This window comes from Chionomys nivalis, chromosome 14 (genome assembly GCF_950005125.1).
Source record: "Chionomys nivalis chromosome 14, mChiNiv1.1, whole genome shotgun sequence".
Classification (NCBI taxonomy): Eukaryota; Metazoa; Chordata; class Mammalia; order Rodentia; family Cricetidae; genus Chionomys; species Chionomys nivalis.
The window spans coordinates 1042126-1055528 of record NC_080099.1 but is presented as its reverse complement, the minus strand read 5'-3'; the positions used below and the strand labels follow the sequence as shown (position 1 = coordinate 1055528).

The following is a 13403-nucleotide window of genomic DNA, read 5'->3' as shown; positions in this document are numbered from 1 at the left end:
CTAGGAAATACAGAACAATAGTTTTATGTTATTTTAGGGTTTTTGTTTTATTGATTCAGTTTTGTTAAGTAGCCAGAGTGAAGTTAGAGTTAACCCTTGAGAGTTGTTAGGTTTGTGTTTGTTTGCTTTTAGTCCCAAATGCAGGGCTTCCTGTATGGCAGGTGCGTGCTTTATTGCTGAGCCACACTCGTTAGCCTGCCTTAACAAAACCACAGTTTTCATCTAGGTTGATAATTTTTCTCTGAGTGACAAAGGAATTGCCTTTTGATGTAATTGCTGCATGTCTCTTTATTATGTTGTGTACATTTAAGCATACTATAACTGCTGAAAACTCCTTGTAGTGGTGGCAGTTAAGATTCAATATTTTTGACAAATATCTCACCAAGGGTAGTTTAGTAAAGTCATGCCTTAAAGGACTACATAGGGGCAGTAGTGGTAGTTACTCGTCTAGCATGGATAGGCCCTTGATTTCATTGACAAAATAATTTATAATAAATAAGGAACCACATTCTTGTCACTAGCCTCGATGCGTAAGCATGGCCATTCTCTTGTTCTGTTTTACCTGCTTCTTTTTTTTTTTTATTTTTCAAAATAAACAGAATTTATTTGTTAATTTTAATTAAAACGAGTAATTTCTCACTACCTCTCCTCTTTCCTACCCCTTCCATTCACTGCCCCCCTTTCTCCTCCCAAATACACTGGTGCTGGAGACAGTGTTTGTGTGCAGCACAGTAAGACCTGAAACACACAATCGCCTACTTCAGCCATCTTCATACCTGCAGTTTGTTTATTCAGTCACATCCTCTCCCAACTGTCCTTCCTCTCTGCACTTACGACTCTTTTCTGACAAGTGTTAGTCTCAGTTTAAACTAATTTTTATTTTAACATAGAGCACAGTGGGCTGCGCTGTGGTGGGTTTAGACCTATTTGTTATCATTTACCTACTCCACTGCTGTTATGCATTTATCCAGTTTTGGTATTTGGCTAATACTGGCTGCAGAGAATGTGCTTTGTTATGTTTCCCCTTTTCATTTCTAATTTTATTAATTTGGATAATCTCTCTTCTTTCTATACTTTGATTGTGAGTTTGTCAATTTTGCTTAGTTTCTCAGTCAATTCTTTGATTATTCTACATATTATTTTATTTTCTATTTCATTATTATCCACCTCAAGTTCTATTATTTCTTGCTTTGTACTAGGTTTAGCTTCTTATTTTCTTGAGCTTTAAGTTGTATAATAGATTATTATTTGAAAGCCTGAATAGATTTTACTGTGAGCACTTATAGCTGTAACTTTCCTCCTTGGACTATGTTGGGCATACCCCAGAGCCTCTGATGGGCAGGGCTATAATCTACACTTGTTTCTAGGACTTTTTAATTTCTTTCTTTTTTTTTTTTATTCTTTTTTAATTAAAATTTCCACCTTCTCCCCGTTTCCCATTTCCCTCCCCTCCTCCCAAATATTGCCCCCTCCCCCCAGTCCCCTCCCCCTATCCCCACTCCTCTTCTCCTCCCCCCACACCATTCCCCGTCCCTCTCGATACTGAAGAGCAGTCCAAATTCTCTGCCCTGCGGGAAGACGAAGGTCTTCTATCTATGTCCAGGAAGGTGAGCGTCTAAACAGGCTAAGCACCCACAAAGCCAGTTCATGTATTAGGATTGTCCTTGGCTTCTCATCAGCCTTCATTGTCCGCCATGCTCAGAGAGTCCAGTTTGAACCCATGCTTATTCAGACCCAGACCAGCTGGCCTTGGTGGGCTCACAATAAATCAGTTCCACTGTCATAGTGGGTGGGTGCATCCCTCGTGGTCCTGGTTTCCTTGCTCATGTTCTCCCTCCTTCTGCTCCTCATTTGGACCTTAAGAGCTCAGACCGTTGCTCCAAACTGAGATGTCAATATTTATGGTGTTTATTTTTTCTGATTCATTAAGTAGAACATTTTTTAAATACCGTTATATAGACCACATTATTTCAGGTATTTATAATAATTGTTTTACTATTGTGTGTAGGCTTAAAGATAGTATTGTGTTTGTGCTCAAGTGTGTAATTGCTTAGTTGAGAATAATCAGCATTTTAATGAATTGACCCTATAGGAGATAGAGTTGTTCAACCTTCTGCCAGGGGCCAGCAAAGTGAAATACTTTCCATTCTAGTCTAAGCAGCCACAACTAGAAGCACTTTGGTAAGGTCTGGGACACCTTTGCCTTACTGAGATGCAGTAGATCTTTTTGAAGAAATGGTTTCTTAAATCAGTGCCTTAGCCGGGTGGTGGTGGCACACGCCTTTAATCCCAGCACTTGGGAGGCAGAGGCAGGCGGATCTCTGTGAGTTCGAGACCAGCCTGGTCTACAAGAGCTAGTTCCAGGACAGGCTCCAAAGCCACAGAGAAACCCTGTCTCGAAAAACCAAAAAAAAAAAAAAAAAAAAAAAAAATCAGTGCCTTTTCTCTGTCTTCCCTACAGGGCCCCTGTGTCCACGATGAGGATTCTGGCCTGTCACTCGTAGGAAAACCTGCCCTTCAGGCCCTGTTATATCATTGCCATTTCTATGAACATTTGATTCAGATGGTGAAACATTTTTATGTAGGAAGATATATGTTTGATTTAAGTTTTCCTGCTTTTACTGAAACTTCGGAATGCAGTGATTTAAATGGTAAGTATAATACCTTTATTATTATTATTTGTTCTTACAAAGTATAACTTCTTTTAAATGAGGTTGAGGAGCCAGGTAGATGATTAAGTGTTTAAAAAAAAAAAACCCAAGTGAGAGGACTGGGATTTGGATCCTCAACACCAAAAGACCTGCAAGGTATGCACAGCGGTCTGGAATCCCTTGAGCAAGCTGACTAGCTAGAACGGTCAGACCGACAAACTCTGTGTTCCTGTAAGAGACCTACCTTAATATGTAAAGTGTGAAGGCAATTGTAGAAGACATGTGGCGTCAACCTCTGACCTCCTCACTCAAGTATATACAAGACATGCACACCTCTTACACATGCAGAAATGACATTAAAACACATGTGCTCATTAAAGAACATTTGGAAAGTAATAAAAAGTGCACAGGAAAAAATTTTCTCCAGTCCTGCAATCCAGAGACTATCCTTATGTTTTATCTCTTACCATTTTCCACTGTGTAATGTTTATCTTATGTGTTTTATGTGCAGTTTTAGTCTCTGTTTCTCCAAACATTGGCCGAACATTATTCTGTGTTATAAATTCTTCATGGCAGCCATGTTTGACACCTAATTAATGTTTTTTAAGTTATTTTATGCCTCTCAGCGAACTTTTATAGCTTTTTTTTCTCTAGTAAAATCTCAAACTTTTTTGGAACATTTCTTGGAACTCTACAGTTTTTTTTTTTTTCCTCCAATCTTTCTTATGAATAAGATCTTTTCTAACTAAATCTTCTAACTGGTTTGGTAAAGGTCTTTAAAAAATCTACTTTTGATATGTCATAAATTTATCAGGATTTTTGCTAAAGCAGTTTTACTTCTCTTGGTAGATGTTTTTGGACTTTCCAAGTATTATATAATACATAAATACTAATTAGATCTCATAAAAATGAATATTTTTTTAACCTAAGTTGCTTTTATTTTGAAATTAATGTTTTAGAATATTAACACCGAAAAGTTTCTAATGTGGAATGTCCTTCTGTATACGTATTGCTTTTATTGATTATTGAATAAAGCTGCTTTGACCTGTGGCGGGGCAGAATAGAGCCAAAACTGAAAGAAATATAGAGAGAGTAGGTAGAGTCAGGGAGACACCATGTAGCTGCTGAAGGAAAAGAACACGCTAGAACCTTACTGGTAGTCCACAGTCTTGTGGCTATAGATAAATAGAAATGGTTATTTAAGATGTAAGAGTTACTTAATAAGAAACCTAAGCTATTGGCCAAACAGTGTTGTAATTAATATAGCTTTTGTGTGATTATTTTGGTCTGGGCAGCCTGGGAATGAAATTACAGTCTCCTTTTATAATTTTCAATAAAAATACAAAAGCCATCAAATATATGAATTTATTCACTGTATAATTAGTATATATGTGATGAACTTAGACATAAATCTGTTTATGTCTGTATGCAAATGTATTTTTGTTATATATAAACTGAAATCATGAAATTCCATTGATTTTTTATAATTAATATTTTATTACTTAAATTATAAATTTATATTTCTATTCCTTTCTTAGAGGAAGTGAAAGTATCATTTAATGAAGCACTTGAACTTTATAAATGACTATCACTATTAGAAAGGTAACTTACGAGGCTGGTGAGATGGCTCAGAGGATAAGAGCACTGGCTGCTCTTCCAGAGGTCCTGAGTTCAATTCCTAGCAATCACATGGTGGCTCACAACCATCTGGAACGAGATCATGTGTCCTCTTCTGGCCCACAGGGATACATGGAGGCAGAATATTGTGTATATAATAAATAAATAAATAAATAAATAAATCTTTTTAAAAACTTATAAAAAAAGAAAGAAAAGTAACTTGCTCAGTTATTTTTATTTTATGAATCACCATTACTCCTAACATGGCTCTTGAGCTAATCTGTATTGATGTATTTTAGGTGTTTGTTAGAAATGTACATTCATGGTTTTACTCTGCTGTGTGGTGTTAGAATTCCTAGGACAGGCTCTGTGGAAGAATTGCAACAAGAACTTCACAATGAACACAGTTAAAATCATCATTCTTTAGTTTTGTTGGTTTCCTTAAGAAGTATGTATTCTGTTAGTTACTGGTGAACCTGGGAAATGTCATGTTAACTGTTCTCTTTCATCACAGGTTTAGATGACTCATTCAAGTTTTGGAGGGCTCCCTCAGGGACATCCATTCAGGATCATGAGCCAAGCTCTCTTTCCACCTCAGAAACAATGGTAATTGAGAGGACACAGAAATGTTTCAGTTTGAGTCTCTGAATAAGTTTGAATTTGGATAGTAGTGATAAAATATTGTATATAAGCTTAAGGTTATGAATATAACCACTGTGGCTCTTAAAACGTGTATTCTGAGAAGATTCCTGCTCTGCATTTACATAAAATAGTTTGTTATGTGTTCAACGAGCCATGTGTGGTAGACACCCTTGTGCTTTCCCACCTAAGTGTATTATTCTGAAGTTAAGTAATTGTGATAAATTGTACTGTAAGAGACAGGGTTGGAATTTCAACTAGGGATCGCCTAGCTTCTTTCAGTTGAGAGTCATCAACTCCTCTTTCCTACCTTTTCTGATAGAATCAAGAGAGAATGGTGTCCAAAATGTTTTCATTAATAATAGATGAAACATGTTCTATATAATTAAAAATTCATTAGTTATCCAGAGTTTTTAATAAAGGCAAGGCAGAATGAGAAAGCTAACCTGTTAAGATAATTTCAATGTAGTACTGATAATTCAAACACATCTCTAAATACTTATATGAGAAACTTTTCTTAAATATCTAAAATATGTAAAATTTGTGTGTTCTTGGATATCTTCATTCTTGTGTATGTGGCTTTCTTCCTAATAACAGATGCTGGTCTTTAATTTTATCCAAAATGATTTTTATACAAAAAGCATGTCTTCTTAATTAAAAAACATCAATTTTTCAAGTATTTGTTGATAATAACTGTGTTGTAGAATCTATTAGAGAAGCAAAGATTTGGTATCTTTTATTTAAGAAGTTTAAATAAATAATATGTATTTGTGATAACATAACTATATAGACATTGATAAACTTAACCTCCTATATTGTCCCCTTTCCTTTTCCCCTGTTTTTATTAGATTCAAAAGAGAGAGCTTGTATTTAGTGCTAAGCTAGACTTCTTTGTGGAGATGTAGCATAATTACCCTGTTCCCACTAGATGTCATACTTTCCAAGCTTATATGTAAAGATAGTATGTACCTATAGTCAGCAAGAGAAATGATATGATCAAATGCCAAAATGAGTTTTATTAATTGGTTCACAGAAAAATCACAGAAGAACACCATCAATACATGCTTAAAAGTAAGTTTTCTCAAGTGATCCAGTTTTTACAAGACTATGAAATAGCTATGCTAATAAACTATTAGTCACCGTGACTAGATGCTTAAGAAAAATCTATCTCAGGCATGAAAGCTATATTGAAGTTAACAGTTTCAGGGATTCAGGCACATGGTTACTTGGCTTTGTTGTTCCTAGGCCTGTCCTTAGTGGGCAGAAGGTCATGAAGGGAAACGTGTGGGAGCAGAGATGTTTACGTCATGGTATCTAGAGAACAAAAGATAGTTACAGAGGATGGTTCGGGTGCACTAGGTTGCATTAGGAGGAAATTAGACAGGCAACCCATAAGATCTACCTTAAGCTCTTTCATTCATTGTTTATCAGTGCTAATCAATAAATAATAATTTTTCTGTGTTAACTATTTTGTTTTATTCAACTTACTATATTTGTCATATGTAAGAAGACCTTGATACAGAAAGAAAAATGAAGTTTACTTTTTTGGTTTATATCAACATTATTACAAGTTAAAAGAACTATCCATTAAAGTTTACAGGATCACCAGTGGGCATATAACTGAAGGCAGTGGCTTGCATCTTCCTACATCTATAAGTAGCATTTGATTGAGTAGCGAAGGTTGGGGCTCCCCAAGTGCTACCTTCATCCACCCTGACTGTTGGTCCCACTCTCATGCTGACCCCAGGCGAGCATCTGTAGCTGCTGTTAGTTGCTGATCACAATAACTGTGCCTTTCTTAGATGGTGTCATTTTGCAGTCTGTCTTCCAACTTTTACATTTTACCTACTAATACATATTTATACCTTTTCTACTATAAATTATTTTAAATATATAGTCCTACGTAAATCATTTTTTTTTTCAAAAGATTAGTATTTTCATTAGGGTGTTTGCAGAGCCATTTTCACTTTATTGTTATTATTTCATTTTTGTAGACAGTAGATTACAAACTGACGTATTGGAATTATTATTTTTTGATTCATTCTAATGTCCATAAATGTACTAATTGTTTTTCTTATCATGCTAATGTGATGTGTATCTTTGTCCCAAAGAGACAAATCTGAAGAATTTATTTGCTGGTCATTATTACTGTGTGCAATGGCAATTGCACTTAGATCACCTGATGCTTTCTTTCTCTTATATCTAAACTTGACTAGCCTTTTTCTAGAATGTAGGAATTATGAATTGAGGAAACAAGGTGAGGTAATATATATCCTACTGAACTTATTTGGCTGTTTGTGCCTGTATTTGTTCATCTCCCAGAAGTGAGAAAAGTTAAGATCTGTTTATTGGTTGGCTTTTCCATTTTGTCTTTTCCAAGCAGAGAATCCTCTTTGATTTGGATCCTGAGCACTAGACTTGTCTACTCTATGTTGTCAGGGCCACGTTAGGGACTTAGCAATGATATCTAATCAGCAGTAGTTCAGTCTTTTTTTAAGCTTTGTAAGGGTTGGGGCCTGTATATTGCCTACAGTGTGGGTAGCTAGGCAGTGTTGTGGGTTCATTGAGGCACTGCTCTAGTAAATAGTTCCCAATTGTAGTCTCCATCCACCTGGGTCATGGATGTAGCATACCTTTCCTCCCAGAACCATCCCTTTTCCCTCAAAAAGTTAAAAATGAGACATTCATACACAGAAAACCCCAAATACAACATAACTTTATGACTATGATTTGTTTTGCTATTGCTTTAAATTTGTTTTATCTTTTCTCAGAATAAATGATACAGAAAATGTGATTCCTTTTCTTTAATTTTTTTTTCTTATGTGGAACACAAATTTAAATAAGATTGATTTTTAGTTTAAATATTTGGAAAGTTTAATTTATGAATAATAATTGTCTTTGAAGAGAGAAAAAAACTGAACAATTCTTGTTGGCACTTTGTTACAAAAGAAGAAATGAGGGATAGAGTGAGACCCTGGTACCCAAACCGATAGAAGCCATTCAGATACAGATACAACAGCTCTGTTGTTGTCCACAATGTAATACTCTGCTTCAAAAGCCAAATATCTTTGGTGTGTTATGTAGTCAACATGCAGTGAGGTTACACTGTAAGAGTGATTAAATAATTATTTGTATATGAAATAGCCATTTTCCTTTCTTCCAACACTTCTGTACACATATGTTCAGTACTCAAAAGAGTTAAAATTGGCTAAGATCATAAAGCTCAGGTTTTTGATGTTAAAGGCTGAAGTTAAAGGCTGAAGTTTGATTATCAAAAACAGTTTAATCAAAGCTGAGTCGCTTTTGGGTGTGAAAGTACTAAGATATGCCTTTACAAAGATAAAAATGTGAAGACATTTTATTCTGCGTAGTGAAATGGCTTGTAATATCACAACTGATACCAGGTAAATATTACTGACCCTTGTTTGAGAATTAAGATTTGTTCTATACACATAGTAGTATATGTAGGGATGAATCAAGAGGCTTCTTAGAAGAAATATTTCTGCCTAACTATCTCTGTTGGCATCTCTGTGACTTCAGTGGCATGACTTCAGTAAAAAAGGATAAGACGAATAATATCCTTGTTTTCAATAAATCTCAAGTATTTACAGGTCATGCAAGAACTAAGTGTTTTTTCAGTTAGAAGGAAAGTACAAATGGGGAAATGGGGTGTATTTCATAAGCGTTGTTATCATGGGCCACAGTAATATAATATGTCGGTTTTCTATATCTTTTATTGGCTTCTATAACTTTAGCCAAATGATAAGGTGATAATCATATATTTCGTCAACTCAAAGAAGACTCAGTTTGTCTTGTTTAGGAACACCAATTCATCAATTGAAGATCTCAGAGTGTATTACAAAAGATGAGAAAGTCCAAGAAAAGCCTGCTAGGTGCATCCAGACTTTTGACATTGTGACATGATGTCATCTATGGAATTCATGCCTAAGAGCTGTATAATCAAGTTACAGGAACATTTTCTTTCTTTTTTTTTTTTATTTTATTCTTTTTTTAATTAAAATTTCCAACTGCTCCCCGTTTCCCATTTCCCTCCCCCTCCTCCCACATATTGCCCCCTCCCCCCCGCTCCCCTCCCCCTATCCCCACTCCACTTCTCCTCCCCAACTATTCTGGAATGCATGTAGTCCATTGACTAGACATGCCTTGTAGTTTTGCATTGGGGCAGTTTTAATGAACCAAGGAAATTACGGATGAATTAAGTGCGATTACTATTGGAAGAGGATAGGCCTATGCCTCCTACTTAGGTTTCCTGCTTACAGTGGGAAGAAGTGAGAATGAGGATTATACTAGGAAGAAGGAAGGATGACTAAGTATGCTGTGTACTCTAAGTAAGTCTTCTTCCACCACCTCCACATGGGGGTGGACAGAAGTCTCAGTCTAGCTGAGGGGTTCACTTGTGTTGTGAAAAGTCTGGAAAAGGAAGCATACTCTCTCAAACACAGACAGCTAGTTTCCTTCCTCTACAGATGTGTGTGAGGATTTTCGCCTATTGGAAAGGGTTTATACTGTCAATTCTCAACTGAGATTCTACCAGAAACTACAAATGAAAGTAATCTTAGTATTTGCTTTCATGTTATCACTGTAAATCAAAGGTACAATATGCTTAGGAGTAAACACAGGGATTATATAGATGTGACCTGGTGGTCTCTATGTCATAAGTAATGCTTATTTATCAGTTCTCTGGATGCCCTATGTCATATGTATACACTAACATGGGGGCTCCCCAGGTATGTACCCTTTGTGCCTTTTCACAGAGGGAAAAAAATGGGAAGAAAAAGAGGTATCTTCCCTCCCTCCCAAGACAGGTATTTTTCACCTAAGAAGTTCCAAACACAGTAGACTGAGTGCATTCAATTTTAGAGAGCTGTGGCCTCATCTATAGACCTCTAGGTGAATTTGTGCTTGCTTTCTACAGCATTTCTATTAGGCTTAATGTTATAAAAATGTTGTTTTCTGAAACACAGTGTCAGCATTTTGCCAAGCTCTTTAAGTTCTTTTCTGATATGAGGCAAGATAGAGAAAAATGTTTTAATACTTTGTTGTGTTTTTTTTTTTAATTCGAGACCTGCAAGGTTTTCCTAAACTTTATTTTATGTGTATGGTGTGTTTGTTTATTTATCTGTTTGTATTTCTGTTTACCATGTGTACCTGGTATCTGCAGAGGCTGTAATAGGATATTAAGTCTCCTGGAAATGGAGTTATACATGGTTGTGGGTGGTGTGGGTACTAGGGATTAGACGTAGGTTTGCTGGAAGAACAGCAAGTGCTTTTAAATTCTGAGTCATCTGTCTCTTCAGCATTTACACTGATTTTTATAGATGTTATTAAAACTTAAGTGTACAATTTGAAACATCAAAAGCAAACCATTCTATTATAAATAAAAGAAAATAACAGCTAGAGAAATGTCTCAACAGTTAAAAGCTCTTGTTCTTACAGAGGATTCTAGTTCAGTTTACTTCATTTTCGAGGGATCGTATATGGAGGCCAAACACTGATTTACATAACAAGTCTAAAGCAAAGAATTAAGAATCTCAAAAACAGTAAATTTGAGGTAAAGAAGTGTAAATAAGTGTAAACATTTAGGCAAGTAAGAACCATAAATTATTTATATCAGAAACTTAAAATTTTAATTGGGCTTCAAATCAAATTTGGTTCTTTTGTGTTACTGATTTATGGATATTGTAACAGTTGCTAAAAAGGGCCATAGAAAATGCCTTATCAGAAAACTAGCCATAACTCAGGATTAAAAGTGTTCTGTAGTTATGGTAACTGATAAAATTCATTGTAAACTTGCTTCCGGAAGGATATTTTTCATATCTACTGTTTGTTTTATTTTCCATGCTTCAGTACTAATGAGTAAATCACCCTGTCTGCTTCACAGGTGGCGGCCTCAGTGGGCAGTGCTGAGACCCAGCCACTGCTGCCGTCAGCACTTCCATCTGAAACTGCACTTGACCAGTTTGTGACTCCAGGTATTGTGTGTGTGTGTGTGTGTGTGTGTAGGCCAGAGGTTAACATTAGGAATCTATTAGGAATAGAAAATTTAATACATGTGAACTTGGAACTTGTAGTGCATCATTATTTGAGGGTGAAACTGTGAGCCGTGTGACCTCATGAATTTTTCATGGGAAACCTGTAAGCTCCCTTAACCTGGACAGGTGCTGTTCTCCTGGATGTCCTATACTTGCTGTGCATTTCCTTGTACCATGTCCACTTGAGCTCCATAGGTTAAGTTTTTTGAGCATCTTTCATTTTTGCTTTTGAAGAGCTTTGAGCAGAATTTCCTCTCTTTCTTTGGAGATAGCCAAATAGTTCTTTCCATCGTCCGAGAATCATCCACACAGAGTGTTCTCTGAATGCTCCACCTGTGCCAGAAGGCCTTTGCTTATATTTTCTTTATTGGTTCTTGGAGAATTTTGAGTTTTGTATGTCTTGAGCATATCCACCCCCATTCTCCCAACTCTTCCCAGACCTACCCTCTCTTCTCTATTGCCATTTTTGAGACAAGATCTGATTGTATAGCCAGACTATCTTAAAGTTCTTCCTTTATAGACCAGTCTGGTCTTGAACTCAGAGATCTATCTGTCTACCTCTGCTTCCCCAGTGTCATGAAACTTTTCAAGACAAAATGTGCTTTTCAAATATTTTTGGATTTTTTTCTTCTACTAGAGCACGGTCAATTTAACAGTGGCTACATTCTTAGAGAAAACTATCTCTCTATCAGCAGCTAACAATTGCCCTTTGCTCTCAGGCTGTAGGTGGGATTGTGTACCCAAGTCTTCCCTCCTGTGTTTTGAGACAGAGTTTCTTCCTTAGTTTCAAGCTCACTACAGGGCCTGTGATCTGCCTGCCTCTGTCCGCTCATCACTGGGGTTGCGGATGTTTGCTACCATACACAGCATTTTCAGGGGTCACGAGCATCTGAACTCAAGGTCCCATGGTTCTTAGCAAGTACTTTACCTATTGATTTATTGCCTGAGCCCACTCAAGTTATCATTTTCTTTTAGGAAGATATTCGACTTTATTAGGAGATAGAAAGAGAGGTGGATAGAGAAGGGAGAAAGGAAAAGAGGGAAAAGTCCAGACAATTTTTAAACTAAATATTTGGAGAACAAACTACTAATTAAACAAATTACAGACAATTTAGGGTAATCTAGAATAAATAATCAGAAGTAAGGTGGGACAGCACTCCAGAGGCAGAGAGAGGCGAATCTCTGTGCGTTTGAAGCCAGCCTGCTCTACAAATCAAGTTCCAGGACAGGCCCCAAAGCCACAGAGAAACCCTGTCTTGAAAATCCAAAAAACAAAATAAAACAAAACAGAAGCTAACAAAACAAAGGTGGTGAAGTAACAAAGGAAAGTCTGATCCGCTAGAGTTGTGGCTCAGCAGACAAGAGTGTGACTTACTGGTCTGTAGAGGGACCAAGTTAGGCTCCCAACTTGTACGTGGAGCTGCTTATTGCTACCTGCAATTCCAGCTCCCACAGGGCACCTGCACTCAGGTGAACCCCCACATTTACATATTTGAAGATATAAATCGTTTAAAGAAACTGTTCATTGTGTAGGGACATGTTTAGAATAACTTCTGATCGCCATATGACTCCTTACCAGTTGAGCAGTGTTGAGTACTTGAGTCAATAATTACTGAATATTCATTCTATTTTTTTTTTTTTTACCCTCTTTTTGGAAAAGCTTAATGATGGGTGACTAAAGTGAAGAGGCTGTAGTTGAGATACATTCTGTAAGACTGTCACTTGAAACAGATCTCTGGGTCTTTATGTTCTAGAAATTCACATAAGCAACGTATAGTATATTTTTACTTTACTTGAAGCTGGATGTAAAACCCAGGACCATTTTCATACTAGGCACAAACTAAATCCTCAACCCCCTGCAATGTTATTTTTACAAATGCCAGTGTTTTTCATTCTTTGTATTTGGGACACAACCATCTCTGCTTTAAGTTGTATTTACATTGAAGTTTGCAACTGATCTTTTAATTCTAGAGAATGTGTTGACCTCATTTGGTAGCATTAAATTTCTGACCTGAATGAAATAATACTTTTCTGAAAAGGAGTTAAATGTGAATACTGATGTATATAAAATATGTTGCAGCAGTCCTGTTGTAGGTTCCTGGGATGCTCAGCCCCGAAATATCACACAGAAACTATATTATTTGCAATACTGTTTGGCCAATAGCTTAAGCATATTTCTGGCTAACTCTTACATCTTACTAACCCATCTCCATTAATCTGTGCATTACCACCAGGTTTTGGCCTACCAGCAAAGTTTCAACATATCTATCTCTGGCAGAGGCTCCATGGCTTCTCTCTGACTCCACCTCCTTTCTCCCAGCATTCAGTTTAGTTTCCCCACCTAGCTCTGTTCCCCTATAGCTCTGCTATAGGCCCAAAGGAGTTCCTTTGTTAACCAATGATATTCAAAGCATACAGAGGGGAATCCCACATCAAAAATATC

General features: G+C 36.6%; 1 protein-coding gene across 1 annotated transcript in view; it reads left to right on the top strand.

Annotated features, from left to right (window-relative positions):
• Rttn (rotatin) overlaps window positions 1-13403 on the top strand; it is a 139796-nt gene that overhangs the window by 88781 nt on the left and 37612 nt on the right. The window contains exons 33-35 of the mRNA XM_057789236.1: window positions 2462-2651; window positions 4783-4874; window positions 10810-10900. Of these exons, the coding sequence (XP_057645219.1) occupies window positions 2462-2651; window positions 4783-4874; window positions 10810-10900 (373 nt within the window). The remainder of the gene's footprint in view (window positions 1-2461; window positions 2652-4782; window positions 4875-10809; window positions 10901-13403) is intronic.